Source organism: Rhinatrema bivittatum, chromosome 14 (genome assembly GCF_901001135.1).
Source record: "Rhinatrema bivittatum chromosome 14, aRhiBiv1.1, whole genome shotgun sequence".
In the NCBI taxonomy this organism is placed as follows: Eukaryota; Metazoa; Chordata; class Amphibia; order Gymnophiona; family Rhinatrematidae; genus Rhinatrema; species Rhinatrema bivittatum.
This window is the reverse complement of record NC_042628.1, coordinates 17,482,307-17,509,026: the sequence shown is the minus strand read 5'-3', so window position 1 is coordinate 17,509,026 and position 26,720 is coordinate 17,482,307. Positions and strand designations below refer to the sequence as shown.

The 26,720-nt window shown below is 48.0% G+C and overlaps 1 protein-coding gene across 8 annotated transcripts in view; it reads left to right on the top strand.

Annotated features, from left to right (window-relative positions):
• The first annotated feature begins 4,995 nt into the window (after positions 1–4,995).
• Positions 4,996–26,720, top strand: part of EEF2K (eukaryotic elongation factor 2 kinase) — a 35,570-nt gene continuing 13,845 nt past the window's right edge. For 3 of the 8 annotated variants that reach the window (XM_029577686.1, XM_029577684.1, XM_029577680.1), the window contains exons 1-12: positions 4,996–5,192; positions 10,682–11,012; positions 13,030–13,077; positions 14,127–14,227; positions 14,865–14,925; positions 16,747–16,784; positions 18,070–18,241; positions 22,085–22,234; positions 24,034–24,166; positions 25,017–25,144; positions 25,830–26,031; positions 26,445–26,512. In XM_029577686.1, the coding sequence (XP_029433546.1) occupies positions 10,758–11,012; positions 13,030–13,077; positions 14,127–14,227; positions 14,865–14,925; positions 16,747–16,784; positions 18,070–18,241; positions 22,085–22,234; positions 24,034–24,166; positions 25,017–25,144; positions 25,830–26,031; positions 26,445–26,512 (1,356 nt within the window). In that variant the 5' untranslated portion in view covers positions 4,996–5,192; positions 10,682–10,757. Of the gene's footprint in view, positions 5,193–10,681; positions 11,013–13,029; positions 13,078–14,126; positions 14,228–14,864; positions 14,926–16,746; positions 16,785–18,069; positions 18,242–22,084; positions 22,235–24,033; positions 24,167–25,016; positions 25,145–25,829; positions 26,032–26,444; positions 26,522–26,720 lie in introns of those variants that run through there. The other 5 variants (XM_029577685.1, XM_029577683.1, XM_029577679.1 and 2 more) reach the window with 3 other exon arrangements.

Below are 26,720 nucleotides of genomic sequence, written 5' to 3'. Positions count from 1 at the left end.
GTAATCTGCTTTGAAGTGTCATAAAGTGCAATGCAAATCAAAAGAAAGAAGTAAGAAATAGTTTCTGATGCTACTTGTATCGTTGTCAGCCCTCTCTGGGCCTCGTATCATGGACTTTTGCCCTACAGCCCTTCCTTCGCTTGTTGTGCACTGTTCAAAGCTTCGTTTCTGTCATATGCCCCAGTGAATAAGGCGGGAAACGCCAGCTCTGGGAGTGGTATTGGGAAGGTGACATTAACAAGCCATTTAGACTTATTCACTCTTCCCTCTATGTACAAGCACTGTGCCTCAGCCTCCAAGTTAACAATTGTATGATTGTAGAAACGGATCCTTCGCAAACCGTTGTGATGGTGAAACCAAACGGCGGTATATAAAGCTCGATAAATAAATAAGTAAATAAATACATAAATAAGTGAAATAAATCTAAGATTTGCCAACTGTAAATTAAATTGTTACTTCGGTTAATCACAAATCGCTGTTTTCGCTTGACAGTAATGTGGGATGAGTGCTGTACTTCTGTGTCTCCCATTATAAACCTCCATGACCAAAGGGAGAGACACCAGAGGGCCTGACGGCTCCAGTCCTGTCTGATGGTAGAATGAGTGAGACACCAGGGGTCTTTGTTGGTGCGAATGCACTTCTAGGCATTCCTAACTAATCAGAATCCGTGAAACTGTTTCACAGCTGCGTCTTCTGGAATTTCAGTCTTAGCCAGCCGTCATTCCTGCAGATGGTCTGGGTCTTCCCTCCCCATGTCACTCTGGGAGCCTGGGGGACTCCTCGGCTGGCGCAGCCTGGACGAGGTTCAGCCACTCTCGAGCTCTTTGATTTCGGAATTTCACCCTCAGGAAAACATCCCGCGCAGTATTTTGAGGGCAGTGAGCTCAGCGTCATGCATACATCCAAGTCCCTCCGGCATCAGCTGAGCCAGTTCTGGCAGGTCCACAAGTCGACGTGACGCGCGTCACGGGGCAGAACCGGCGGCTCAGCAAAAGGCTTTCTCTGAGTGCGTTCCTTTTGAAATGCCGCACTGGCAGCCAAAAAAAAAAAAAATGGAGTTGGTTGTGCATCCTTTCCCCCCACAGGAACCGGAGTGGGAGGTGGAGGCAGCCACTGGCCCCAGCTTGGTACTTTTCTTGTCAGAAAATCACAGCTGTTGTTTTCTATTAGAAACAGGGAGATGCGTGAACCATGGGTGTCAACTCATGAAAAATGCATGTATTACTTTTTTTTTTTTTTTACTTTTATCCAGATTTTTATTGACACTTTTTTTTTACTGACACACAAATTTACCGTGACCATTTCGTGCACAGCTGGATTTAATATGTCCTTTATTTGTTGGTCCCAAGAAACAAACCGGAAGCCGATCCAATATGCAGAGTAGCAACCAAGAAGGGTTGATCGGTAAAATCAAGTATACGTTCGGTTTGGCGGCGCCACGATGCGGAACGCGCAGACCTTCAGCGAGGAGCAACAATTGAATATCTAAGCACATCAATGTGTCTGTTCATATAAGGAGAACTGAATGTGGTATTTTAAATGATCGATGAGAAAACTGGTCTGATCTTTACAGCCCCTGAAGCAGCTCGGTCAAATGAGCGAAACTCGGCCAGAGTCAGGCTTCACTTTTTCCCAAACCACATTGTAATAATAAAGAATCCTTGATTTTACCAATCAGCTCTTCTTGGTTGCTACTCTTTATTTGTTGGGACACAAAACTGGACTCTCCTGAGCAGTGCAACCTCGCAGATTCTGAGCCGAGTACCAAGGAGATGGGGTCCTGCCACTTGTGACTTTTTTACTGACATGAAATTACTTTTACAGGCACGTCATTTAAAAAAAAACCCACCTTTTTACTTACTGCCAGTAAATTTACTGACACGGTTTTGGGAACAAATAAATATGGGGGTAACTTGCTGATGCGACACTTACTACCCTTAATCACTAAGGGGATCATTTTCAAAATGGGGGCGGAGTCGGCTCTGGAAGAGGAGGAGTTGGGGCCAACTGGGGCCGACTCTGAGGATACATTGCTCGAGGCAAAAGGTAGACCCTTATCGCCGCCAGTTTCGCGCCGAATAACTACACCTTTTATGGTAGCTATTCGGTGCAAAAGCCGGCAGCCAGCGCACCCCAGTGGTGCGATGGCTGCCGGCTTTCGCAGGCCCGCCCCCCCCCCCCCCATTACCGCCGGATTTTCTAAGGTCTGCAACCTTAGAAAATCCAGGCCTAAGCCTAATACTTTTGATGCCACTCTCCAAAATTGCTCTCTGCTTCCACAACGGTTAAGGGAAATTGGATTCCCTTAACCTGACTTTCACGGTCTGGGAAACTGATAAGCATGGGGGCAACCTGCACAGTGCGGCAGATACTGGCATAAGCTTGCTGGGCAGACTGGGTGGATTATTTGGTCCTTCTGCCATCATTTCTATGTTTCTATGTAACTGCAAAATCTCTGTAGGTGGCAGCTGTTAGCATCATAACCAACATAATTTAACTAGACGTTAAGGCAAAATCACCATTAAAATGCGCTCGTGTCAATTCTCTCGGCAAAGCTGTGCACGCTAAATAGCAGACATAACTGTGTGCCTACAGTTTTTCCTGGCATAATTTTCAGTGCAAACTTACATGCATAGGTTTACTTTGAGCACTTGGGCACATACAGCATACAAATGGACGCCGCCTGATATAAAATTTACTCCAAAAAGGGTGACTTTTAAAAGCAGTTTCACAGTTTTATCCACAGAAATGGTCGTTATAAAATCGTCTGCCCGATAAGTGCATGTGTAGAGCCTGATTGCAAATAAGTTTTCCCAGAATGAGTGGAGGTGTTCCCAGAGGTGTGTTGGGGGAAGGGATTATGCAAATACTTTTGGATTTTCAAAAGCTTGCATGCAAATTTGCATGCACTCACGAAAGCAGGTGTAACTGTGCGCTGCCACATTTGGCGGGATCATTTCCAAAGCGGAGTTATGCGCGTATGTCTGCTTTGAAACCGTGGTGTTACTGTACACACATTTCTGCTGCCTAATTTAAGAGAGCCAATAGAAAATGACTTCCAAAATGTCAGCGTAGAATTTGCATGCAAATCAGAACACGCAATCTCCTGCAGTAAATCCCAAATCCAAGAACTGAGGATCTTCTGTTTGAAGTTATTTTATTTTCTGCGTTGAAAAAAACTCCTCTAGTGCTGGGGCTGTGGCAGTGACTGTAGAAAGGAGCCTAATAGTGTGTTCGGCATCCCTGTGCTCATGATTTACAGCCATCTTCCAGGAAAACCTCTTACATTTTTTATAGATATTGGAGCTGGTCCAGTGGCTGAGCACTGCTGTGCAGAAGACTCTGCTTAGATTCTGTACCTTGGGTCACCCGGGACTGGGGCTGGAAAGTCCCTTGAAGGGGGTTCGGGGACTGGAACAGAGTGTCGCTACCAACATTCATATTTGTGCCAGGTTGGGGATTAACAAATCTAGACGTTATTTGTTGTCATTCTTAATCCTTATTGCTTGTTCATGATTTGTTATAAATACCTTCCCAGCACTGCTCACTGCACTGAATTCTTAAAAGTCAGCAGAAGTAGAAGTCAACAAACAAGTTGCAGGCGATATCTTTTTTTATTTGAACTAGTTTAATAGCTTGTGAGGGTTACACTCCCTTCATCAGACCGGGGCTCCTGTAATCACAGCTCTCCATTACTGCATGCCATCTTATGCAGTCAGTGTTGGGTGGAGAGGGTTTGCAGAGCTTTTATTTTCACCAGGGATATCCACCGTGCAGTTTTGCCTACGTTTTGCTTTCCCCAGATACTAGAAACAGCTCCCCAAGTCTGCATTTGAGGGAGGTCCTTAATGGAGGCGAGGAAGCTCATGTAGCAGAGATGAAATAACAAGTATCACATAACATACGCTGCCTTCTTTAAATAAGAGCCTGATATAGCAACGCGTCCTTGCAGTATATTTAAAGAAAAACACACTCCTTTTATAACATGGGTCTCAGGCAGCCTGAGCAGGTTGTTTGTAATATTCGGCATCAGGGATGCTAAGAATGTCCCCCATGCGCCCAAAATGGGACAAACACCAGACAGGCATTTGGTCCTTGGTCTCCTTATCTTTGCTCCATCCCTAGGCTGCGCCAATCTGGGCAGACCCTCCCCTTGTGCTGATCGTACTGAGGAGGCCCAGACACCCACATATCACCAGGCAAGCCGAAATGAGAGCCATTTCAGCGGTAACGGGCGGGTGCTATAGCGTGCATACGTAGCAAATAAGAACATAAGAAAATGCCATACTGGGTCAGACCAAGGGTCCATCAAGCCCAGCATCCTGTTTCCAACAGTGGCCAATCCAGGCCATAAGAACCTGGCAAGTACCCAAAAACTAAGTCTATTCCATGTAACCATTGCTAATGGCAGTGGCTATTCTGTAAGTGAACTTAATAGCAGGTAATGGACTTCTCCTCCAAGAACGTATCCAATCCTTTTTTAAACACAGCTATACTAACTGCACGAACCACATCCTCTGGCAACAAATTCCAGAGTTTAATTGTGCGTTGAGTAAAAAAGAACTTTCTCCGATTAGTTGTTTTACCTAACCATCCAATTTCTGTCTCGTTTCTTCATGAGCATTGCATTTTATCACAAACTTGTTTTTCAGATATTACATTTAGCTCGTGCCTCTTCATTGCTAGCTCAAGACAAGTTAGATTCAGGGGTCAAAATTACACTTGAATAACAACAAATACAGAGGCCATTTACTTCTATTTTCTTTGGCTGAAGATATTTAACGTAACCCCCCCAACTCTGCCCAAATAAAACGAAAAGTAAAGCGGAGCCTCGCGTTTCTCGCTGCTCCTGCTCGTCTGAGGCTTGCGGTGGACGAGGGCAGGAGCGCGCGCGCGCACGTTCGCCCCGCCGCCGCCCCCTTCAGCTAGGGCTTGGACTGGGACACGCGGCCGTGACGTCAGAGCAGAGGGGGCGGGTCTGAGTTTGGGGGGCGGTCTGTCTCGGCCCTGGGGAACGTTCGGAGGGTAAGTGCGCGCGCTGTTGCTGTTGCTGCTGCTGCTGCTGGACATCCCCCGAGACTCACAGCGCGCCAGTGAGGCGCAGGGAGTGTGGCCCAGGCGCTTATTTCCGCTCCCAGCCCACCGCCGTCACTGTGCCCGGACGGAGAGTGGCAGTGCCGCTCCCTCTGAAGGTAGGTGGCTAGGCCGCTCTCTGCTTCCTCACAGGGGCCCGCTGCGGCTCTGCTGCATGTACCGGGTCCGTGCGTCGGCCTCTTTTCCTCTTGCAGGAGGAGCTGTCATCGTGCAGCCTCTTTTCTTTTTTTTTTATTCATATTTATCTCACGCCTTTTCATTGGTAACTCAGGGGGCAGTTACATTTAGCTACAATAGGCATTTCCTTGCCCCAGATGGCTTACTCTGTAATGTGTGCAGTTTTATATCAATTATTAGCACACGTTGAATGAAAGCTAAATGTTTGTAAAGGATGGAGGATCATATAAAAAGTAATCGTGTGCTATTTTCTGTTTCCCTTTTTTTGTATAGCATGTGCGCGTTTGCCTACCGTACAGCATAGACCCTTTGCTAGGCTTCTATTTTTCCGACTTTCATTTGAGAAAATGCGCGTTTTGTTCAGGATCCCCTTCTGATTGTTTTATGCACATTTGTCAGTTGAAATAATCTGCTTCTGATCTTTGCTTGACTGCAGATTGTCGCTTTAGAGATGTCAACATTGCAGCAGTCTACAGGAGCGATTGGCACCAGACAGCCATTGCTGTCAAAATAGCAAAAGCTGCACAGAGCTTAGGAGATAGAACAGAGGAGGCGCATTAGTTTACAGCCCAGGGTCGTTTTGTACATTATTTATAGGATTGTTCTGCAGATGCAGGCATTCCAGCACAGCAGGAAAAGCTATTTGTTTATAATATGAGGTGACTAAATCATGCTTTTTAAAATAAACTGCAGTCTGATGCACTGAGCAAAGGGCGTTTTTTTAATATATGCAAAACAGCACGTCCCTATCTATCCTTTAACAACAAAAATAACGTTGAAGTTTGTGTAATAGTAATGTGCTTAATGATACATAGAAATGTAATGATTGTGCGTAACAGAACTTCTGATTCCTGGGATAAACTCCATGTCCTAATAGAGTGTTACTTATATGTTTTAGTAGGTTTTAAAGTGTTCCTTTCAGTGACTTATTCTTTAAAACTTTGCATACAGCTATTTCTCTCCCCCTACCTCCCAATATTTGGAATTCAGGTATATTTGTGCTAAATAAAATATTAAATCAACTCAGAAATTACAGAAGGGTTGTTGTAATAAACCATTGTGCAAACATAGATTATAATAATAAAATGTTTGCAGTGAACTGCAGCCATGGCACATAGTATAATAATCCTCAGATTAAATGTGCTGGAAGGGTGGAGGAGGAGGAGAAGTAACCCATTAAGCTAGTCACGTTGATTTGTTTAATGATTGCACATTATGTGCACATTTATGTGCACATTATGTGCACATTTATGTGCACATAAAAAAAAAAACAAAAACAAGAGCAGCTCAGGTCTGCTGTTTGATGGCCTTTAGTAGGGAGAAAGGAAATTCCTGAAGCGGGGATTGTGCTTCAGAAGGCGATGGCAGAAGCATGAAACAGTCTCCCCGACTGAAGGTACTGGAGGCAAAACCAGTATTGGAATTCTACAAACAAACATGAGATAAGGACAGAGGATCCTAGGCCATGGGGAAGTGAAGGCCGAACAGACACGCAGCAGGGCCTGCCGCGTTTCAGCAGGAAGCGGGAGTGGGCAGACAAGATGGGTCTTGTGATCATCTTCTGTTCCTCTTCTGTCCTGCCAGACCAGTGAACCTGTGGGATTCTCCCTCCCCCCAGCAGATGGGGGCAGAATGCGAAAGCTTCCTTCCTAACGTCACCACCATAAAGGCTGGCCCAGCAGAGGGGGAGTCAGTAGTCTCTGCCTCCGGGCAGATGATGAGGAGCAAAGGTGTCGCCGGGCCAGCAGTTTGAGGAGTGGCCCTAGGGCAACGGCCTTCCCTAAGGTCGCTTTCCCTAGGAGCGATGCCCCTCGGGGCGACAGCCTCCGTAGGTCTGATCTTCCCTCTCCAGGGCAGCCGGGTGGTGAGGTCTCCTGGCTTCCCAGATAACACCACTCAAACCGTGAGTTAAAAAAAAAAAAAGAGGACATTTTTGCAGCCTGCCCCAAGTATGGACAAGGGGAGGAGGTGCGCTAGGTGTGGAGCTCTCCTTGCACATGGCCTTAAAGCAGGCAGAATGAGGCTCCCTTTTGGCCTGGGTAGAGTCCCTCGGAATCTGGTGCCTTTGGCAGTCGCCCTGTGCCTAAATCCGGGCCTGGCGGGGACACCACAGATAGGGGCAACTGAGCCGTTGGGGTAGGAAATGGAGTGCAATAAGGGGAGTGGGCTGAGCTCATGGATTCAGGTTCCGATCCCCCATCCATGAAGACCACTCGGGCCTGGGGGCACAGCGCAGGGATGACGTGCCCTGATCCCGGGGGGAACAAGGGAAGGACCGTTGCTGCAGCTTTGGCGGCCCCTGTTGGCCTGTAAGCACCGAGACCACGTCTCTGACGCGCCTCGGACCGGCTCTGGTCCCCTGAGCCGCAAGGGGCGAGGGCAGCGGCGCTGACCGCTTAGAGAGAGAAGAGGGAAAGACACGCAGGAAATAAAAGTTACAAAAATAAAAAAAAAAACTTTTGAAAAAGTGCAAAATGTACAGTTTGGGAGGTGAAGAGTACATAAGAACAGAGTGGCTCTGAGTGCTGGAGAAACATCAAAGGCACTTGTCAAGAGTTGTTGGGTTTTTTTTATTTTTTTTTGGGCAAGTCAGGTGCATTAAAGTGCAAAACACCTAGACGTGCCAGGTCTTGGATCGTTGTCACTTGGAAGCCGAGCTTCTCGAGAATTGGCCAGGAGCGTCACCACAGCCGAACCAGGGGCCCCAGCGTCTCACTCGCATCCGATATGGGGAAATAGTTTCTCTTTTCTACAAATCCGCAAGGAGGTCCCAGATCCTCCTACCCAGTGCACCCTGGCCCCTTCCTTACTCTGCCTCGAGCCCACAGGACTCCCGAAACTTGAGTTCTTAAAGGGACAGCGCGATGGGCCACCGCGGACCCTGCCTGGCCTGTGGCCGTCCTCCCTGGTTCTCCGTCCCATCCCGAGCAATGCTTGAAATTCACCCCTGCTTTGCTTTACTGCCGCCCCGGCTGTTCCCAGCAGAAGCCCCGGCCCATGAACTAGAGGAGGGTGCTGGTTCCTGCAGGCTCGGGGACGGGCGCCTGCCTCAAGAGAGCTCGAGAGCGGGGCGATGGGTTCCTGGTAACAGAAACCGTAATGCGGGGGGGGGGGGGGGAGCACTCCATGACCCACAGGAAAGTGTATGTTTTCCATAAAAGTCTGATGCTGCAGAGTCAGGGGCTTTTGTATAAAAGAGGGAGGAAAAGTGAGGCCCAGCTTTTAACTTTTACCAGTTCATATTACAGAAGGCTTTTCAGTTTTAACCAATGCAGTGCGGTCCCAACCTTCAGCTCTTCTTTTGTAAAGTCGCCTCTTTGGAGCCTGTCAAGTGTTTTTGAACTAATACTTGCTGAAACACCAGCACCGGCTTTCTTTGGACATTTTTTTTTTAATTTTTATTTTTTTTTAATTATTTTCCCGGTGGGTGCTCAGTTAATTTGTGTCGCTGGCTGGACCGCTAGAGAGGAAGATTCCTCCAAGAGCTGTTCTCTCTGGCACCTACCCAGGAGGCGAGAAACATTAGAGATGCGCTTCGGGTTTTGCTATCGTGTCGGCAGGGGCGGATTGGCCTATCGGGGGGATCGGGCATCCCCCGGAGAGCCGATCGCTCCGGTCATGTGTTCTGCCGAGCACAGCCGCCACAGAGCCACGCTCGGCAGACCACGGGGGTATCTCCTGGGCCAGCCTGGGTGGAAAATCCCCGGGCAGATCTTTACCCAGAATCCTCCCCTGCGTGTCGGGCTTTGTTTCGGGACCACCCCCCCCCCCGCAGGAATTTCGTTTTTCCTGCAGTTCGGGGGTTTGTTTTTTTTTTCGTGGGCCCCGATTTTCGGGTTAGTGCGCACTAACCGGAAAAACGATTTATATTTTTTTTTCCCCTGAAATTTCGGAAAAATCATTCGTTTTCTGGTCCGTCCCCTCCCCGAACCATACTGAATTATGTAATTTTCAGGAAAAATACATGCACATCCCTAGGAAACATGCTTTTTTTTCGTTAATGAGAGCTCCGGCTGAGGTTCATTTCTTTTTCTCCTCGGCGCTGTAATGGAGTTGCAGAATTAGGCACGCGGGAAGCCAGGCTCCGATGCCAGCCAGCGACCGAGCGTGCCAGGCGGCTGCCGAAGCGGCAGAAAAAGCGGGGGCCCCGGTGCGCCCTAACCCCAGGCCGTGTTGAAATGCCGCCCGGGGTGGTTTCGTTTCATTTCGTTTCGTCGCCTTCTGCGGCGTGGCTGCGGGGCTTCCCTTTGTCAAACCCGTCCCCCAGCAAAGCTGAACCTCTGGTGTTAGGAAGCGGAGATAAAGTCAGTCCCCGCCCACTGACTGAGAAACTGAACGTGCGGCGGCTTCCCCCGTCCTTTACTTCCGCGGTGCTTTTGCAGCTCCTTTGCTGGTTTCAGAAATGCAACAAACAAACAGATAAGGAGCAGCGTGAATGGTGCATTTTAGGAACTGAACTTTGCGGGCGGTTCTACGGAGACCAAACGTGCACGCGGCCTCTCCGTTATCTCGGATGTGGACTTGAAGCCTCAGTAAGGCGGCTGAGGCCGTAAACGAGAGGCCCGGTCCCTCCCGCCCATGTACGGAAAAGGAGAAGCTAAAAAAGGTCACCTGCTGTGGGTGCCTTGTCCATTCCCTTCTTGGGGTCGTTTTGCATAGTGCACTGCTTATTTGTTTGGTTTATATTCCGCTCTTTCCGCACTTCAATGCAGATTACACGCCAGGTACTGCAGATATTTCCCTATCCCCAGAGGGCTTGCTCCCTCATAGACACAGAAGGGGAGAAAAGCCCTAATGAATCAGTTAGGGGGCCGATGCAATAAAAAGCGAGGAAAGCGGACGCTGAAAAGTCAGCGCCCGCTTTGCTAACGCACGCATGGCGCCTGCAAGGGGCCACCAGGCTATAACCAAATTAGGGGGTTGCGCTAGCAAGGAGGCGCTAATGGATGAGCGCAAAATGTGCGTTTGAGATACATAATTTTTTTTTTTGTGCATGCGGAGTGAATGAGTAATAGCCGCATTCACATGCATTTGCATGTGATGAGCATTTGCATGTGATGAGCGCTATTGCATTCACTCCGCGTCCGACGCAGGTTAGTAAATAGGCGCTAATCCCTGAGCGCACTGTATTGCATCGGCCCCTTAGTTTGCAGCTGAGGCAATGGTCGGCGAAGTGACTTGCCCAAGGTCACAAGGAATTGAACCCTGGCTTCCCTGGTTCGCAACCCGCTGCTCCAGCCACTCGGCTACTCCGCTGAGGCGAGGTAGCTACAGAACGGGGATGGACTCGCCGGGAACCATTTGTAAGCGCTGTTCATAGTTTTCTTCTGACTAGGGGGCCATTTTTAAAGTTTTCGATGCTGGCTGGCTCCTGACGGCAGCGCTGTCTCTCTCTCTCTCTCTTTGCCAGGCCTCCTTCCTCCTCCCTCCCTGGTCGTGCACCGTAATTCTGGCTGCTCTCGGCACCAAGCGAATAAAAGGTAACCATGGCCGAAGAAGACCTCATCTTCAGCATGGAGGGCATCGAGAGCGCCCGGTCAGCCAGAGGAGGCTCCGGGGATTACGGCCACTCTGATAGCGAGGAAGAGGAGGAGGAGGACAGTTACTACATCTGCCCCATCACGGATGACCCAGTGGCCAGCAAGGCTGTCGACGGCAAAGTCTCCAACTACATCAACAACTTGGTCAAGAGCGAGCAGTACGGGAGCAGCTCCTCTCCCAGGAATTCTTTTAATATAAGGGTAAGCTTTTTATTAAAAAAAACCAAAAAAAACCTTTCTGCTTGGCCAGCATGAGAAGCGAGCAAGGGAGAAAAGGTTTTTTCCTGCACGTAGTACTAACAGGCTTTGAGTTGGGGGCAGGCGCTTTCCCAGCACACCCCCCCCCCCCCCGCGGGTAATTAATTTCTCTTAGCACCAGGGCGCCGCGCGGGGTCCTGCGTTTGGAATAGATCACCCTCCCCACTGCTGTATACCGAGGCAGATTTAAAGATCAGGCTTTCGCCATAGGTTGGGAAGTAGGCCGGGTACAGATATTGGCCAAAAAGAAAAGGTGCGCACGGTAAAAGGAACAGTGGAGAGGTACGAGAGAAGACGAGGGCAAAGGAGGAAGCCGCAAGCCTTTCTCGTCTTTAAAAAATGTTTTCTGCGGGGAAGTCAGTAAAATTGTTTTGCAATCCAGCTGCAAAAGGTGAAGGATTTTCCAGTTAAACCTATGGCTGCGTCTTCTCCCGAGCCCTCTTGTGACTTTTATTTATTTATTTATTTATGTTTTGCATGGGGATGCATCAGCAGGGTGTGTGGCCTGGCACCCGCCTGACCACTTCTGAATACCTGTGCTGTGCGCCAATAAAGCAGGGCGGGTGGCTGCGTTAGTCCACTTAGTGTGCCCAGAAATAGAGGTCAGCAAACAAGTCGCAGGCAGTGCCTTTATTTTGTCATCCTAACTCACTACCTTTGTCGTTGGCTGACAGTTACATTTCCTTTGGTTTGTTAAGTTTGTGCAAAATGAGCTGGGGAGAAGCAGCCATAGATGTGTCATGCTTGCCTGGTAGGGAAGGCATCATCCACCACGTGCTTGTTTGACCTGTTGTTTCCTTGTGTGTCTAAGAAACATTTGCTCTCTTAATCTCCCTTCCCCAGGTCCTGCTTGCACTGCTTTGCTCACTGTTTGGCTGAAATGGATCCCGGGGCTTTACGCTGACTTTCAAGTACAGAGAGAAATAGAGAAAAAAAATAGAAGGATCCACATTTTAAGTTTGTCATTAAAATAACATTTAAGCGTCGGATTTACACCTGCATTAATTAAATAGTATTCGCTGAAATACATTTAATATTGTAAATGACTAGGGCAGCCTGTGCTTTCAAGGTGTCAGTGCTAGCACAGAATGAAAGCTAGGACTGGACCCTGAAGGCTGTATATAAGATTTGTTAACAATTGCCCGAGTAGGAAAGCAGCCCCCTCTACAGCAAGGCAGGAGAATTGCAGGGGGGGGGGGGCATTTATCATAATTATACATTAAAAAAAAACAAAACAAATTCAGGTTGAGTGAGGCAGGAGCTGAGGAATAGCCAAGGGGGGGGCGGGGGGGAGGGAAACGGTCCACCTCCCCTCCTCCTGCCAGCTTGGTGCTTTGTGAAGCAGGAAGAGGAGAGGAATTGCAGGCCCAGACGGCTTCTCCTCCGCCAGTTGTTTAAATTGCATTCTCCCTTGGCCTCCCCCCCCCCTCCCTCAGCAGAAAGGACCATCCTCCAGTTTTCTCAGAAGGCACCGTCCCTTGTAAAAGAATAAATTAGCCCGGGTGTGGGAGCAGGGACACGGGGCAGTCAGATTCACTCTGCGCCTGCACCTGGGATCTGTTAAAACTGAACTGCAGTTGAGAAGCAAAAAAAAAAAAAGAAAGAGTTGATCTTGTAGAGCAGGTATTGCACTGCAGTTTACAGCTGTTTTGTAAACTCTCGCCCTCCGTGAAACCCATGACCCTAGCGACAGAGGGTGGAGTGAGGCACAGACGTTTGCGCAGGCTGCCAGAGGGTTTCTGTAAATGCACTTTCTGCATCTCATGCTTGCAAAATGTCTGCGGGGGATCCGACTTTTAATTTGATTCCAGCACTTTTCTGTTTTACTGAACGGGCAGCAGTTTTACGAGTTGTACAGCGAACGGAAGAAAATACCTATAACTTGTTTTTTTTATCGTTTTTAACTTGCATTTTTCACATTAAATGCGCTGCCTTCTAATGTTTCTCGTGTGTTCTCCAGACTGACAAACAGCCGCCTAGGTTGGGCTCTTTGGTTGAACGAGGTCGGGTACGTCAAACACAACTGAATAATCATTTTCCATAATCCATGCTTTTTAAGTCTTTCTCTTATTTCTAGTCTGGTTGGCCAGGGCTTAAACCATCCCCTCCCACGCCTAACGTTTTAGATTCATCCTTTGTCTTCAAGGCGAGGGGAATAGAAGATGCTTTGCTGTTTCGCATTGTCCTAATAGCAGCTCCCAGCTCTCTCTCTCTCTCTGCATTTTTTTTGGGTCAGTCCTTAGTTGGCGATTGATGCTTTTGGCGACCTGGCCAGAGAATGACGAGACCAGGGCTGAAAATTGATACTAAAGGTTTCAGGGAAGATAATTGTTAACATTTTAGCCATCTTAGGTTTCTTTTTGACTTTATTTCCCCTAGCTAAAAAAAATAAATAAATACAAACAAGAAATAGCAGATCTCAGGTTTTCAGCACTGAAATTTACAAATAAAAGCATCCTGGGAGGTTAGCATAAGAAAAGCATCCATTAGGCCAGGTAAGACACAATTAATGACCCCCGCCCCCAAATATCCACTTTCAGAGATTCTTCTATTGTGGCTTGATGGAGATTTAAATAGCTGCTTGTCTGGGGCAGTTGTTAAGCGGGTGGCAGGTTGCACGATTGCCTTGCTAAGCTTTGGCACACAGTTGGTGGCAGACTCTTGACCGATGTTCCCTTGTGAAGCAGTGCTCTTATTTACTGTCCCCGACAATCTTTGTTTTCATAAATAACAGAGGAGGGAAGACGTGCAATGCACACAGTGCTAGGTCCCCAGCATGCAACAGGCATAAGATTTGGGAGAGAACAGTAAAATTGTCATATAATGAATTCAGAGGGGATTTTTTTTTTTTGCTAAAGTCAAATGAATCCCTACACAAGTAATATTTAAATGACTTTGTGTAATGCTTTTGTTGAGTGAGATAGTTGAATCTGTAAAACAACAGAATTTATGGCCAAATGAGCAATAGAGAATTTCATTGTCCTTTTTTCTTTTTGACTTCTTAAATGAATTTTTAATGAAATGCTGGTGACGTAGTTAAAACATTGCTTTCCACAGGAGGCCTGGAAACACGCTATTCAAAAAGCCAAGCAGATGCCCGACCCCTGGGCAGAATTCCATCTGGAAGACATTGCCACGGAACACGCCACGCGCCACAGGTCTGTAACCTCTCCCTGGTTTCTGCTGTCGTGAACGGACCCAACCAGGACGGATAGAGTTTTATCCACAGCTCTGGCCCCCATGCATCCACATAGCTCTTTTCACATGTTGCAGCCGTTGTAGGCATGTTTGGTTTAAATTATGTCTTTTGCTCAATTTAATTAAAAAAAAACCCAAAAACATTTAAATTTATTCATTTTAATTAATCCAAATCACGAGGTATCCGGACTCCTGATTTCTCAATTGAGCAGGGATAATAGGAAAGTGAGGGAGAGCTTGCAGGATGCTGCGGGGGATTTACTGGCATTTACTGGTGATTTTAAATCTTAACTGGGAGGGAGTAAACCCCAGCAGGACCATTAACCGAGAATGATTGCTCTCCCCTGTTTGTTTATTTATTTATTTATTTATTTTTTTAGGGGGGGGGGGTTAAGATTTTTTTTGGAAAGCAGTTCACTGGTTTAAAAAAAAAAAAAAGTTTGTGATAAATGTTGGTTTGGTGGAATGAAACGCTCTGGTGTTCTTGCTCGCTGTTTGATTTTTCTGCGGCGTCCGGTTTAGAGACCGCTGGACTTTTTATGCCCGCGCTGCGTGGCACATTTCCCGGGATAACTGGCTTGTTTCTGAATTTTGCAGGTACAACGCCGTGACTGGGGAGTGGGTAGAAGATGGCGTTCTTATTAAAATGGCATCGCAGGTGAGAGGAGCGCGCTCGGGGGAGGGGGGGCGCGCAGGGCAGGGGACGGCTCTCTGAGAGTCCTGGCATTGCTCTCTGCGCAGGGCGGGGAGACCTCCTGGCTCTGGGGGCGACGGCGGGCGTCCTGTTGCTGTGTCCGCGTTGGGTTATTGCAGAGAAGCCTCTTCTACGTCAGGGGGTTGGGGGGGGGGTCCTCGTTCTGTGCGTTTCCTCTTTGCCTGCCTTTGCAGTGGAAACCACGAGCCCCCTACGTACTTAAAGCATTTTCCCCATAGAAACCAAACGGGAGGAAATGCTTAGTGCACGGGTCCCGAACTTGTTTGCTTTTCCCTCCCGTCTGTGCTTGGATATAAATTTGTTTATTTTCCCCTCCCCCCCTTGAATCTTTTTCCTTGCACACAGCAGGAAGGAGCGTTGTGTAGCCTGGTTTGGTATTTTGGCCTCTCACAGAAGCAAGGTCATGTCTGCCCTTTCTAGCCCTGCTCCAGCTGGCTGTTACCTAATAACATAGTAATGACGGCAGAAAAGAACCAAATGGTCCATCCAGGCTGCCTAGCAAGCTTCCCGTAGTAGTATCTGCCGCGCGGTGCAGGTTACCCCCATGTGTCTGTTAAGGGTAGCAACTGCCGCTCCGTGCAGGTTACCCCCAAGCTTTATTTAAGGGTAGTAACTGCTGCTCCATGCAGGTTACCCCCATGTGTCTGTTAAGGGTAGTAACTGCCGCTCCATGCAGGTTACCCCCATGTGTCTGTTAAGGGTTGTAACTGCCGCTCCATGCAGGTTACCCCCAAGCTTTATTTAAGGGTAGTAACTGCTGCTCCATGCAGGTTACCCCCATGTGTCTGTTAAGGGTTGTAACTGCCGCTCCATGCAGGTTACCCCCAAGCTTTATTTAAGGGTAGTAACTGCTGCTCCATGCAGGTTACCCCCATGTGTCTGTTAAGGGTAGTAACTGCCGCTCCATGCAGGTTACCCCCATGTGTCTGTTAAGGGTAGTAACTGCCGCTCCATGCAGGTTACCCCCATGTGTCTGTTAAGGGTAGTAACTGCCGCTCCGTGCAGGTTACCTCCAAGCTTTACGTTAAGGGTAGTAACTGCCGCTCCATGCAGGTTACCCCCAAGCTTTATTTAAGGGTAGTAACTGCCGCTCCGTGCAGGTTACCCCCAAGCTTTACGTTAAGGGTAGTAACTGCCGCTCCGTGCAGGTTACCTCCAAGCTTTACGTTAAGGGTAGTAACTGCCGCTCCATGCAGGTTACCCCCAAGCTTTATTTAAGGGTAGTAACTGCCGCTCCGTGCAGGTTACCCCCAAGCTTTATTTAAGGGTAGTAACTGCCGCTCCGTGCAGGTTACACCCAAGCTTTATTTAAGGGTAGTAACTGCCGCTCCGTGCAGGTTACCCCCAAACCTTACGTTAAGGGTAGTAATATTAACAATTTCAAACCAAGCCACAGTCAAACCCATACAAAATTACTACTAGCAACCTTTTTACTGGGCGAGGGCCGTCTTGAAACGTCAGACGGTGCTGCTTGACTTGCTTTGCATTCGGACTCGGCCGTAGAAGCCGTCCTGTGCTTTTTCCCTTATGTCCCAGGACCTTAAAAATTGGGGCCTATGTGTTGTTCCTTAGGGCCAGAACTGAATCCACGCACAAAATCCGGATGTATTTCAGCCTGCCATCGCCTCCACACGTAGCGTTTTTGTGTGTGTGCGTGAGAATTGCTAAAAATGTATTTCCATGGGAGTCGGTGATGAAGCCCTAAACAGCTGTGACGCTTGAATTAACAGCAAAGAGTTAATGCTTTCTGTTTACGTTTCCCAGGCGTTCGGTCGCGGGGCCATGAGGGAATGCTACAGAACGTGAGTAACATCTGTGTAATAAGCTGCCAGAGCAAATCTTGGGCGGTCATTGCTCCGGCAGCCGTCTAGTGGTTCTCTGGGGGGGGGGACGACACCCCCCCCCCCCGCTGGTTTTAAAGAGGGGCCTGCTGTATGCAGGCAGTGCGGCATTTTCCGTAGTTTCGAGTGGAAAGGTGCATGAGACTTTGACTTTCCTTAGCGGGACACCCGCTGGCATTTCCCACGGAGGCGCCCTGTAGGGGGGGGGGATGGGTGCATTGGCGCACAGTACACCTTGAGGAATACATGAACATGGGCTGGTTGATGGTGGGTGGGGGTTTGGTTCCATGCAGCTGTTATATATATATATATATATATATATATATATATATATATATATATATATATATATATATACATATACATATATATATATATTCTTTTACACGATAGGTTTGCACTGCAGTGACCGCACTAGGTATGGGGGGGTGGTGGTTTCCTCTGGTTTTGACTGAGCTGGAAGCCCGGAGGAGCAAGAAGGAAGCTGCTGGGTCAAAAGAGTCGGCCGCGACGAGACGCCTCTGTAACCAGCTCAGTACGCTTTAAAGCCCACGCGGAGCCCTTCGGCGTCTTCCTGGTCGCTCCCTCCTGCCCCCTTGCCAGTTCCGAGGTTAAAAAGAAGAGCCTACCTCATGGGCGATCCGTGACCTCCCCCCCTCCTCTCCCCTTCCTGGTTCTGATTTTGAAAGGAGAAAGTGCCTCCCTTCCCCCAGTATCTGGTCACTGTGACCTGGCCCGTTGATTTCTACCAGATTAGATCATTGTACACTGTCCATCTGCAGTTCAGGGGACACTGGGCTTCATGAAGGATTCAACTAAATAGGCTGCAGCCTATCCAAAATACTGCTTCGGAAATAGTCCTGGGGTCGAGCATGTGTTGGATGATAGTGGGATAGAAGAATTACTGAACTAAATAAAATATGCATTATCCTGACTTTAGGACAGCTCCACTGGTGTCCAGTGATTTCTAGTGATATTGCCGCTAGTTTTTTTGTTTTTTTTTAAACATTTTTAATTACCTAGTGTATCTTACGAAGGTAATTTTCAATAGTGTGCGTACGTCAGGGCATCTAAAGTAACAGCGGTATTTTAGCAGCAGAAATAAACGGATGCGCTTTCTTAGCTATCAGTGAGATGCCTGCAGGAAGCATAAACTGCAAGAGAGGCCCTAATGGGAATTGACGTCAGGAGTTTTCCTCGTTAGAAAGCTGGGTTTGGGGTTTCTTTTTTTTTTTTTTTCTTCCAGGAAAAAACTCTCAAATTTCTCACACAAGCAACAGTGGAAGGGAGCCTCCAACTACGTAGCGAAGCGTTACATCGAGACGGTGGACAGGGACGTGTACTTCGAGGACGTCCGACTTCAGATGGAGGCGAAGCTGTGGGGCGAGGAGTTCAACAGGCACAAGCCGCCGAAGCAGGTAACAGCGACTGGCCTTGGTCCGCGGTTATTTTCTGGCAGCTCGTTCAAAGAGTCCGGAGGAGGTGGCAGGCCAGTCCCTTGGTCGAGAATCAAAATACGTGACTTAGCACTGAAAATACGTGCTTAGCACTGAAAATACGTGACTTAGCACTAAAAATAAAAATGAGAATCAAAATACGTGACTTAGCATTGAAAATAAAAAGGCATCCTTACTGGCAGCCTTCGGTTACTCCGGCTGATTTATCCAAGCAAACATTTTTACGAAAAAAACCCATCAGCAAGAGAAGTTCGGGCACTTGCTCGATTTCCCTTTATTCGATTTTTAGATGAAGTCTCTGTAAGGGAATCTATTTTTAGGTGCTGTAACCAGCTGACTGGTTGCCGCGCTCTTCCCTTCTCAGTAGATGTAAGGAAAACAAAAGGTTGCTTCATTAGAAAGTGTGGCTTTTTTTTTTTTTGCAGCTGGCACGCGGTGGCAGGAGGAGCCTGATTCCAGGTCTGGACGTGGCCTCCGGGTGCCAGGGATATTGGGAGCGTTAGCAGAGAGGAGGGCAGTGTCTGCCCCGCCACCCTGCATGCTCCTCTGAATCCCTGCAAGATATACATTGCACGTGCACACTGTGCATATGGTACAGGACTAAGCTGGTTATACTTTAAATCTGCCTACATTTCAGGGATGCATAGAACCTCCTAACCTCTGAGGAAGGGGGGTCCTGTTTTTACCACATCTTTTCTAACTTTATAAGCGGATGCCATGTTCGGAGAGCCCTAGCTCTCTGCCGAGTGGGGGTGGGGAGGATGGGTGGGGAGGGGGGGGTATAAGAGGGGAGGGCTGCTTCTGTACCAAGGAGGGGGGAGGGGGTCCACCATAGCAGACAAAGTCACTTCTTCTTCTTCCCCTTCCCACCCTTAACGTTTGAATGCATCGCCTCTGTGATTCAGGTTCCCCCCCACCACGACCAACTCACAGGGCCGGTCCCTGGGTCTCGGGTACGATCACAGCAGGGCGTGCAGGACCTCTGCCCCACAAACGTGCTGCACGGGTCTGGGTGTGCTCACCACAGCGTTTGCGCCTTCCCACCCGTGCCATCACTGGACTGCACACTCTTAACGCTCCCAGGCTAATAAAAGGGGCCACCGCGATGAGCGTTAACGACACTAAGAGCGGTCATCTTTTGGAGGAGGTGGGTTTGAGGCACATGAATGCTGCCTCCTTTATAAGGCACCGACGAAAATAAATAGTCGGCTGTTTCGTATTTTTATAAACCACCTATTCAGGCACGCGGCATTTTCTCTTAAACGTATCTACCTAGCAGGGCACCACTGACCATACCCGGCTGTCCTAAAGTTAGCCAGTCACGTCTAACTTTAGGACAGCGCCGTGTCAGCCGCATAGGTTAAGCGGCTAACTCCGTCCCCGTCCCCCGACTTTTGTGGCTAAATTCATAAAAAAAGGGCTTTGTTTGCGTGAGTTCCCCGTGTCGTGCAGGGAGCGGCTGAAAGGTCTGGGGAACTCCCCTACATGGGCAGCCAGTGTTGAGTGTCGCTGCCAGCTGATCCCCTCTCTCTGCCGCTGGGCTATTTACAGCCCTCTTCCCTGTAGCCTTAGTAACCTGGCAGGTTTGAGTTATTCGTGGATAGCGTGCCTGGAAGCGGAGAAGGAAGACCATTGATTCGCATGTTGATGTGTTAGAATTTATTCCGGGTGCTCGGTAGATAAGCACAGGTATCGAGCGTGGCCCAGGTGCTATTTGGTGGATTTTCTGTGTTCTGTTTCCTGAGAGGACCGTATTCAGACGCAGTCCGGATAGCAAAGTCGGCCGGATAAACTTAACTGGCTATCTCTGGAGGTGCATTCAGTAGCGCAGCCGCACTATTGAATGTAGCCGGCTAACTTTAGGACAGCTGTTTTGGCCCAATCAGACTTAGCCGGCTAGTTCAGCTCCTCCCAGTTATGCCCCCTGGCACGCCCCCAACTTAAGTAACACTGAAATCACAAATGTAGGGTGTAAATATATATCCAATTGAAAAAACAACCCGGTACCAAAGATCAAAGCAACATTTTTTTTGTTGTTAAACAGAGACCTCAAAAATTGTACCACAGTAGGCGAAATGCTGCGGGGAAACGCTGTCATCATTGGTCTCTGCTTATATTTTTTTTATAGTGCAAATAAAAAAAATTGTTTTTAACAAAGTTCAAATACTCTTTTGTTTCGTATTTCTGTTTCAAATAGCTAACACTTTCTTTCTTTTCAAAAATATAAAGAAATTATTAGCTATTTGAAACTGTTTCCAACAGTGGTCAATCCAGGTCACAAGTACCTGGCAAGCACCCATACACTAAGTAGATCCCATGCTACTGATGCCAGTAATAGCAGTGGCTATTCCCTAAAACAGCTTGATTAATAGCAGTTTATGGACTTCTCCAAGAACTTATCCAAAACGTTTTTAAACCCAGCTATGCTAACTGCCTTTACCACATCTTCTGACAACAAATTCCAGAACTTAATTGTGAGTTGAGTGAAAAAGAAATTTCTCTGATTTGTTTTAAATGTGCTACTTGCTAACTTCATGGAGTGCCCCCTAGTCCTTCTATTACCTGAAAGTGTAAATAACTGATTCATATTTATCCATTCTAGTCCTCTCATGATTTTATAGACCTCTAGCATATCTCCCCTCAGCCGCCTCTTCTTCAAGCTGAACAGCCCTAACCTCTTTAGCTCTTTCAGTTTTCTTCTATTTTCCTCATTTTATCAGAATCTCCCTTTTGAAAGTTTAGTGCCGCGGATTTACTTATTATCCCCGTTCCAGACATTAAGTCCAATTTGATCATATTATGATCACTGTTACCTCTCGCCCCAAATCCTGTATTCTACTAAAAATCATATCTAACATTGCCCCCTCTCTTGTCTGTTCCTGAACCAGTTGCTCCATGAAGCAGTCTTTTATTCCATCCAGGACCTTTATGTCTCTAGCATGTCCTGATGTTTCACTTACCCAGTCAATATTGGGGTAAACGAAAGACCGGTTGGTTTCTTTTTGAAACATACAACGTCAGGCTTGCTTACACCTTCACTTAGGCTTTCATTTATGAATATAAGTTGCGGTTCCCATTTTTTGTGACAGTCTACTATTGTGGTTCTGCCAAATTTGTTAGCTTCTGTAATTTCTCTTGGCATTCACTGACCGTCTTAGGATTTTGGCCAGGTAGACGGTAGTGTACCCCCAACACACATGGCATTTCTACCCATATAGATTCTACCAAGCATTTAGTCTCTTGCGGGATCTTTATCCTGTTGAACTCTATGCTGTCCCGAACATAAAGTGTCACCCCACCACCAAGTTGCTCTTCTCTGTCATTGCAGTATAATTTGTACCCTGGTATAGCACTGTCCCATTGGTTATCCTCCTTCCACCAGGTCTCTGAGATGCCAGTTATGTCAATCTCATCATTCGCTGCTATGCACTCTAACTCTCCCATCTTACTTCTTAGACTTCTGGCATTGGCATACAGACATTTCAAAGTGTGTTTTTTGTTTGTATTAACAACCTGCTTATCACTTGACAGGGATAATTTGGAATCTTTTAGCGCAGGTAGCTCTATACTGACAGGCACATGGACTACTTTTGCTTTTATATGAACCTCTCTGTCTGGATGCCCTCCGAACCATGCACTGCTGAGCATCTGCCAGCTTTCCCCCTTGTTTTTAGTTTAAATGGGTGGGACAGCCCTACAGTTGATCTATGTGTTATACAAAAAAATAATCTTTAATGCGGAGGGCACTGTTTGCCATTTATGGCTGCTGTATTATACATTTATAATTCTTTTGTTTTTAACTAGGTTGATATTGTACAGATGTGCATTATTGAAATGAAAGACAGACCCGGTAAACCCTTGTTTCATCTGGAGCATTACATAGAGGGCAAATACATCAAATACAACTCAAACTCTGGATTCGTGCGGGATGACAACATCCGCCTCACGCCACAGGTGAGAGCTTGATGGCTTGCGCGTGCCGTTTTTAGGGCTGTTCCGCCGGAGTTATTGTTCTTCATGTTGTGTGCAGGGCTGGAATGGCTCGTTGGCCCTGGCAGCTAAGTATTTCTTAATTTCCCTAATTGTACAGCATGTGAAGTGTCGAGGGGCCTACCTTTTAGTTTTTATACAGAAATGGGTCAACAGACGTAAGAAGCGACGGGCATCCTGGAATATTTCAGGACCGCTTTCGCGGGATAGCACGTTTTGTACGGTCGAAGATCCCGATAGACTCTGCATGTAAAGGGGGGGAGGGGTCAATATTCAAAGCCTCCGATGCACCTAAAACACGGGGTATATGCAAGTAATTGGCATGTTATACATTGCCGGGGGTTTGTGTGCATAAAAGTGTGCGTGTAGTCCGGTTTCACATATTATTTCCGATCCGTGATTGTGAACTCCAGTCCTCAAGTGCCACAGACAGGCCAGGTTTTTCAGGAGATCTGCAATAAATATGCATGAGAAGGATTTGCATGCACTGTCTCCATTGTCTGTCCGCCCTCGGTGTTTTAGGTGCATAAAGGAGGCGTCCCAAAGGGGGAGGTGTTTGGATTTGTGCACATTTTGCCCGTCGTTTTGGAAAAAATGGCACAACTTAGATGTTTTTGAAATGCATAAATTATGCGGCTGTAAAATTACCATCACAATGCCTTAGAAATATGCGCCACCTCCTCTGGTAATGGAAACATCCAAAAGGGAAAAGAATATCTTGTGGTTTTTTGTTTTGTTTTTTTTAACACCACTGGATAAACTGAGGCCTGAAGAATGGAAGCGGTCCATAATCTCTCATGGTAGAACTGGGGGCGGGATTTGAATTTGCATCCTTAGATTCCCCCCCCCCCCCAAAAAAATTTTCTAACCATTGCATTGCACTTCCACTCTACGATTTTATTTCTCTGACATATTTTATAACTTGGGTTTTGAAAAAAGGCTGCTCCGCCGTTAGTCACGTGCTCTTTTCTTTGGATTCCTTAAGGCTTTCAAGTGTTTACATTCCCATCCAGCCCCGTATCTTTCTTTTTTTTTTTTTTCTTTAAACACCAACTTGCTTCTGCATGTTCCTGTCTAAGTGCAATCACGTAGGTGTGTTTGCCCAAGAAATCCCTCCTTGGAAAGTGGAGATGTCAGCTGACTTTTCTGGTTTAGCATTATTCTAGAATAAATTAAGGCCTTAATAGCTTGTGCCAAAGGCCCTGTTAGGAATTTGCATTTTTGTTTCTGTGATCCCACGGTGAGGTCCCGTTAGTATACACAGGGGCTTTGGGTGTTTTTGGGGAGTTACCCAGACAAAAACAGGTTCCCTGTACGTACCAGGATCAGTCCCAGACTGCTGGGTTATGCCGAGTTCCTCCCCGCTCCCAGGCTAAACTTGTCCGGATAATTCACTGCGCCCAAAAAAAATTTAAACCGGATAAAAAGGAGGGAGTGCCGGAGGTGTTCTGGAGGTTGTGATTTAATTTTCAGCAGGCGAGCGCAGATAATGCAACACTTTTCCTGGCTGAAGTCAGCCAGGGCAAACCTAGCAAGAAAAATACCTGTCCTAAAGTCCGCTGACTGTCTGGGTAACCTTGCCGCTCACCTACCCGCTGAATATCGAGCTGGCAGAGTTTCGTGAAAATGCCTTGGAGGGAAGCAGAGGGGGCTGCAGCCTGCCAGCTGATCTTTCTTCCGGGCAGAAGGTTGCCCAGCGCCGTTGCTCGGCTCGCCCTGGTGTCCTGCTTGCCTCTGATTTTGAGTTTTGACCGTTTTAACAGGCCTTCAGTCACTTTACCTTCGAGCGCTCAGGGCATCAGCTGATCGTCGTCGATATTCAGGGAGTTGGCGATCTCTACACGGATCCACAGATCCACACGGACAGCGGCACAGACTTTGGAGACGGCAACCTAGGTAAACATTGGTGGCGCGGCGCAGCACGGCGCTCGTTTTAGACTCCAGATGGGCCTTGACTGGTTGAGCGGCTGTTCGAGGGCCCCAGGACTGTCGCTGGGTACAGCGACTTAAAATGTTTCCTAAAATACTGAAAGGCAGCATGATTTTACATGGAGTCTGGTTTTTGGGGTCTTTTATGTAAGACCTGCAAACAACAGTTCACTGCTTGCTTGGTTTGGTCGTTTTGGCTGCTAAGTCCCTGTCTGGGTACTTGTCACAGCGCGCCTCTCACTCCTTTGTTTAGACACTGATTTATTATCAAAGAGTTGAACTCGTGACTTGGCGTTGTGCAAGCTGCTGATTTTTTTTTTTTTATGCTGCGCTGGAGAGACGCATTGCACTGGCGGTAGCGCCCTCTCCTCAAAATTGGAAGTGAAGCTGGGAGTGTCCGACTCAGGGGGTGGGAGGAGGGACTCCTATACGTGAGATCATTGTGGCATTAAATCTGTACTCTCCGTTCTAACCGAACGCAATTTCCTGTGCTCCATGCAGAATTTTAAAAAATATCTGAGCACCCCCCCCCCACCTCATTCTGCTAAACAAGGGAGCAGTTATCAAACGCCCATGCCTGGGCAAAGTCGACTTTTTCCCTGCGGACTCTGCAGCAGCATTCAAAGAAGTTGCATGCGTAGTTTCATCACCTCCACCTGCTTATTGTACAGGTCATTTTGCCATCTTACAGTTTGGGTACGGCGGGTGCCTCTGGGCTGAGCGCGATCTGGTCTTGTGTACGCTGTGTATTCTCTTTATCATCTAAAATTCCGATCCACTGAAATAATGCGCAGTCCCTTTGTTTTGGCGTCTCCAGGTGTGCGAGGCATGGCCTTATTTTTTCATTCTCACGCCTGCAACAGGATTTGCACAAGCATGAAACTCACGCCCTTTGACATTTCCACCAAGGAGAAAGCTGCCTTAGACCATTCTAATAAGATGCTGGTAAGTTTTCCTTTCAGCTTATTTTTTTGCTGGTTAGGAGTTTTGGCCTGCGGAGGCCCCCGGCTGCCCGACCTCGTAAGGAACAGGGAAACGAGAGGCTGCTCCTGGTGGGGTCGGGTTCTTCCACGCTCCGCCTCAGCCAGGGCTGGGGATGGTGCGGGGCGGCAGGGTTCACAGTCATCCCCCCCCGGGAGGGGAAAGGGAGTCATGGTCACTGCGCAACGGCGACATCTAGTGGCTAGATTGGGGCGCCCACGATCACAGGACTCCGAAAGGTACCCGGCCCCCCGTCCAAGGACTGTCGCCGTGATGTCTGAATTAAAGTAAGGTGGTTGGGGGGGGGGGGGGGGGGAAATAACCAGGCGGTCGCCTCCAGATCCCTGCGCCGGTTTTCCACTGAGATGAAATCTCCCCCCAAAGGAGCAGGCGCGAGCCGCTGGGTAAAAGTAAATAAATAAAAATCAGTAACCCAGGACTTGCATCATGAACAGTCTTGACTGTACCAGTTGTGAAATGAGGACCCCTGGCAGTGCGGTGCAAGTGGCACCGGCTTTCTGCAAGTCCTGATGTTCCAGGCAGTGAAGAAAATTTGCACCTGACAGCTTTGAAACTGCCCTCTTTGGTGTCTGGTTAGTACAAGCCACGGTGCACCAGTAATGGAATTCTCCTCTTCCTCTGCTTAAAGCAATCCGCCCAGACAGTCCTGCGGGGCACGGAGGAGATGTGCGGCAGCAGCCGGGTGAGGACCGTGTCCGGGAGCCGCCCGCCGCTGCTCTCGCGCCTCTCCGAGAACTCCGGGGACGAGACCATGAGCGACGTGGCCTTCGACTCCCTGCCCTGCTCCCCCTCCTCTGCCACGCCACAGGGCCATAAGCTCGACCTGCTCGGTAAGCCAGCCCCCCCCCCCCCCCCAGCTATTACCGGTTTTTATTTTAATGTTCACCGATGAAGACTTCCGGGAGCGTTTCCAGGGACGGTTCGGCTGTGCCGGCGCCAAACTTTGCACTATCACCTCAGACCTTTATTTGAAACGACCTTATTTGAAAATGTTTTTTTTCTATGAGTCTGGGGCTTTGTGTTCCCTCCAAGAGAGCCCGAAGTGATTCTGTCCGCCTCCCCTCGCCCGGCAGCTCTCCGTGCTTCCTGCTCATGCTCTCTCCTCTGGCTGTGTACCTCCTGCTCTTGGCAGTGTGGGCCGGAAGTGGCAGAATCAGCAGGCCATAGTTTGCTTACCTCTGTTAGAAGTTTGTTGCATAAAACATCTCATAGTATTTTGTTTTGTTTTTTTCTGTTCCCTTAGGCTGGTCTGTCTTCAATGATGTTGATAACTTGGTTCATGAAGATAGTGATAAACTGGACAATCAGAGGGCAAGTATAGTAAGTGATACTGTGTAGCAACTGCTTCAAAGCTTTTTATCTCTGCTCCTATAGCAAATATAATGGATTGAGGACACCTATGTTAGTACTGTGCAGATGGGTGCTGCACAGTAATAACTTATAAATTTAGCTATAAACAATAGAGTTAATTTTCAAAGAATTAAGCTCCTAAATTAGCCCTTTGAAAATGTACCGGGAC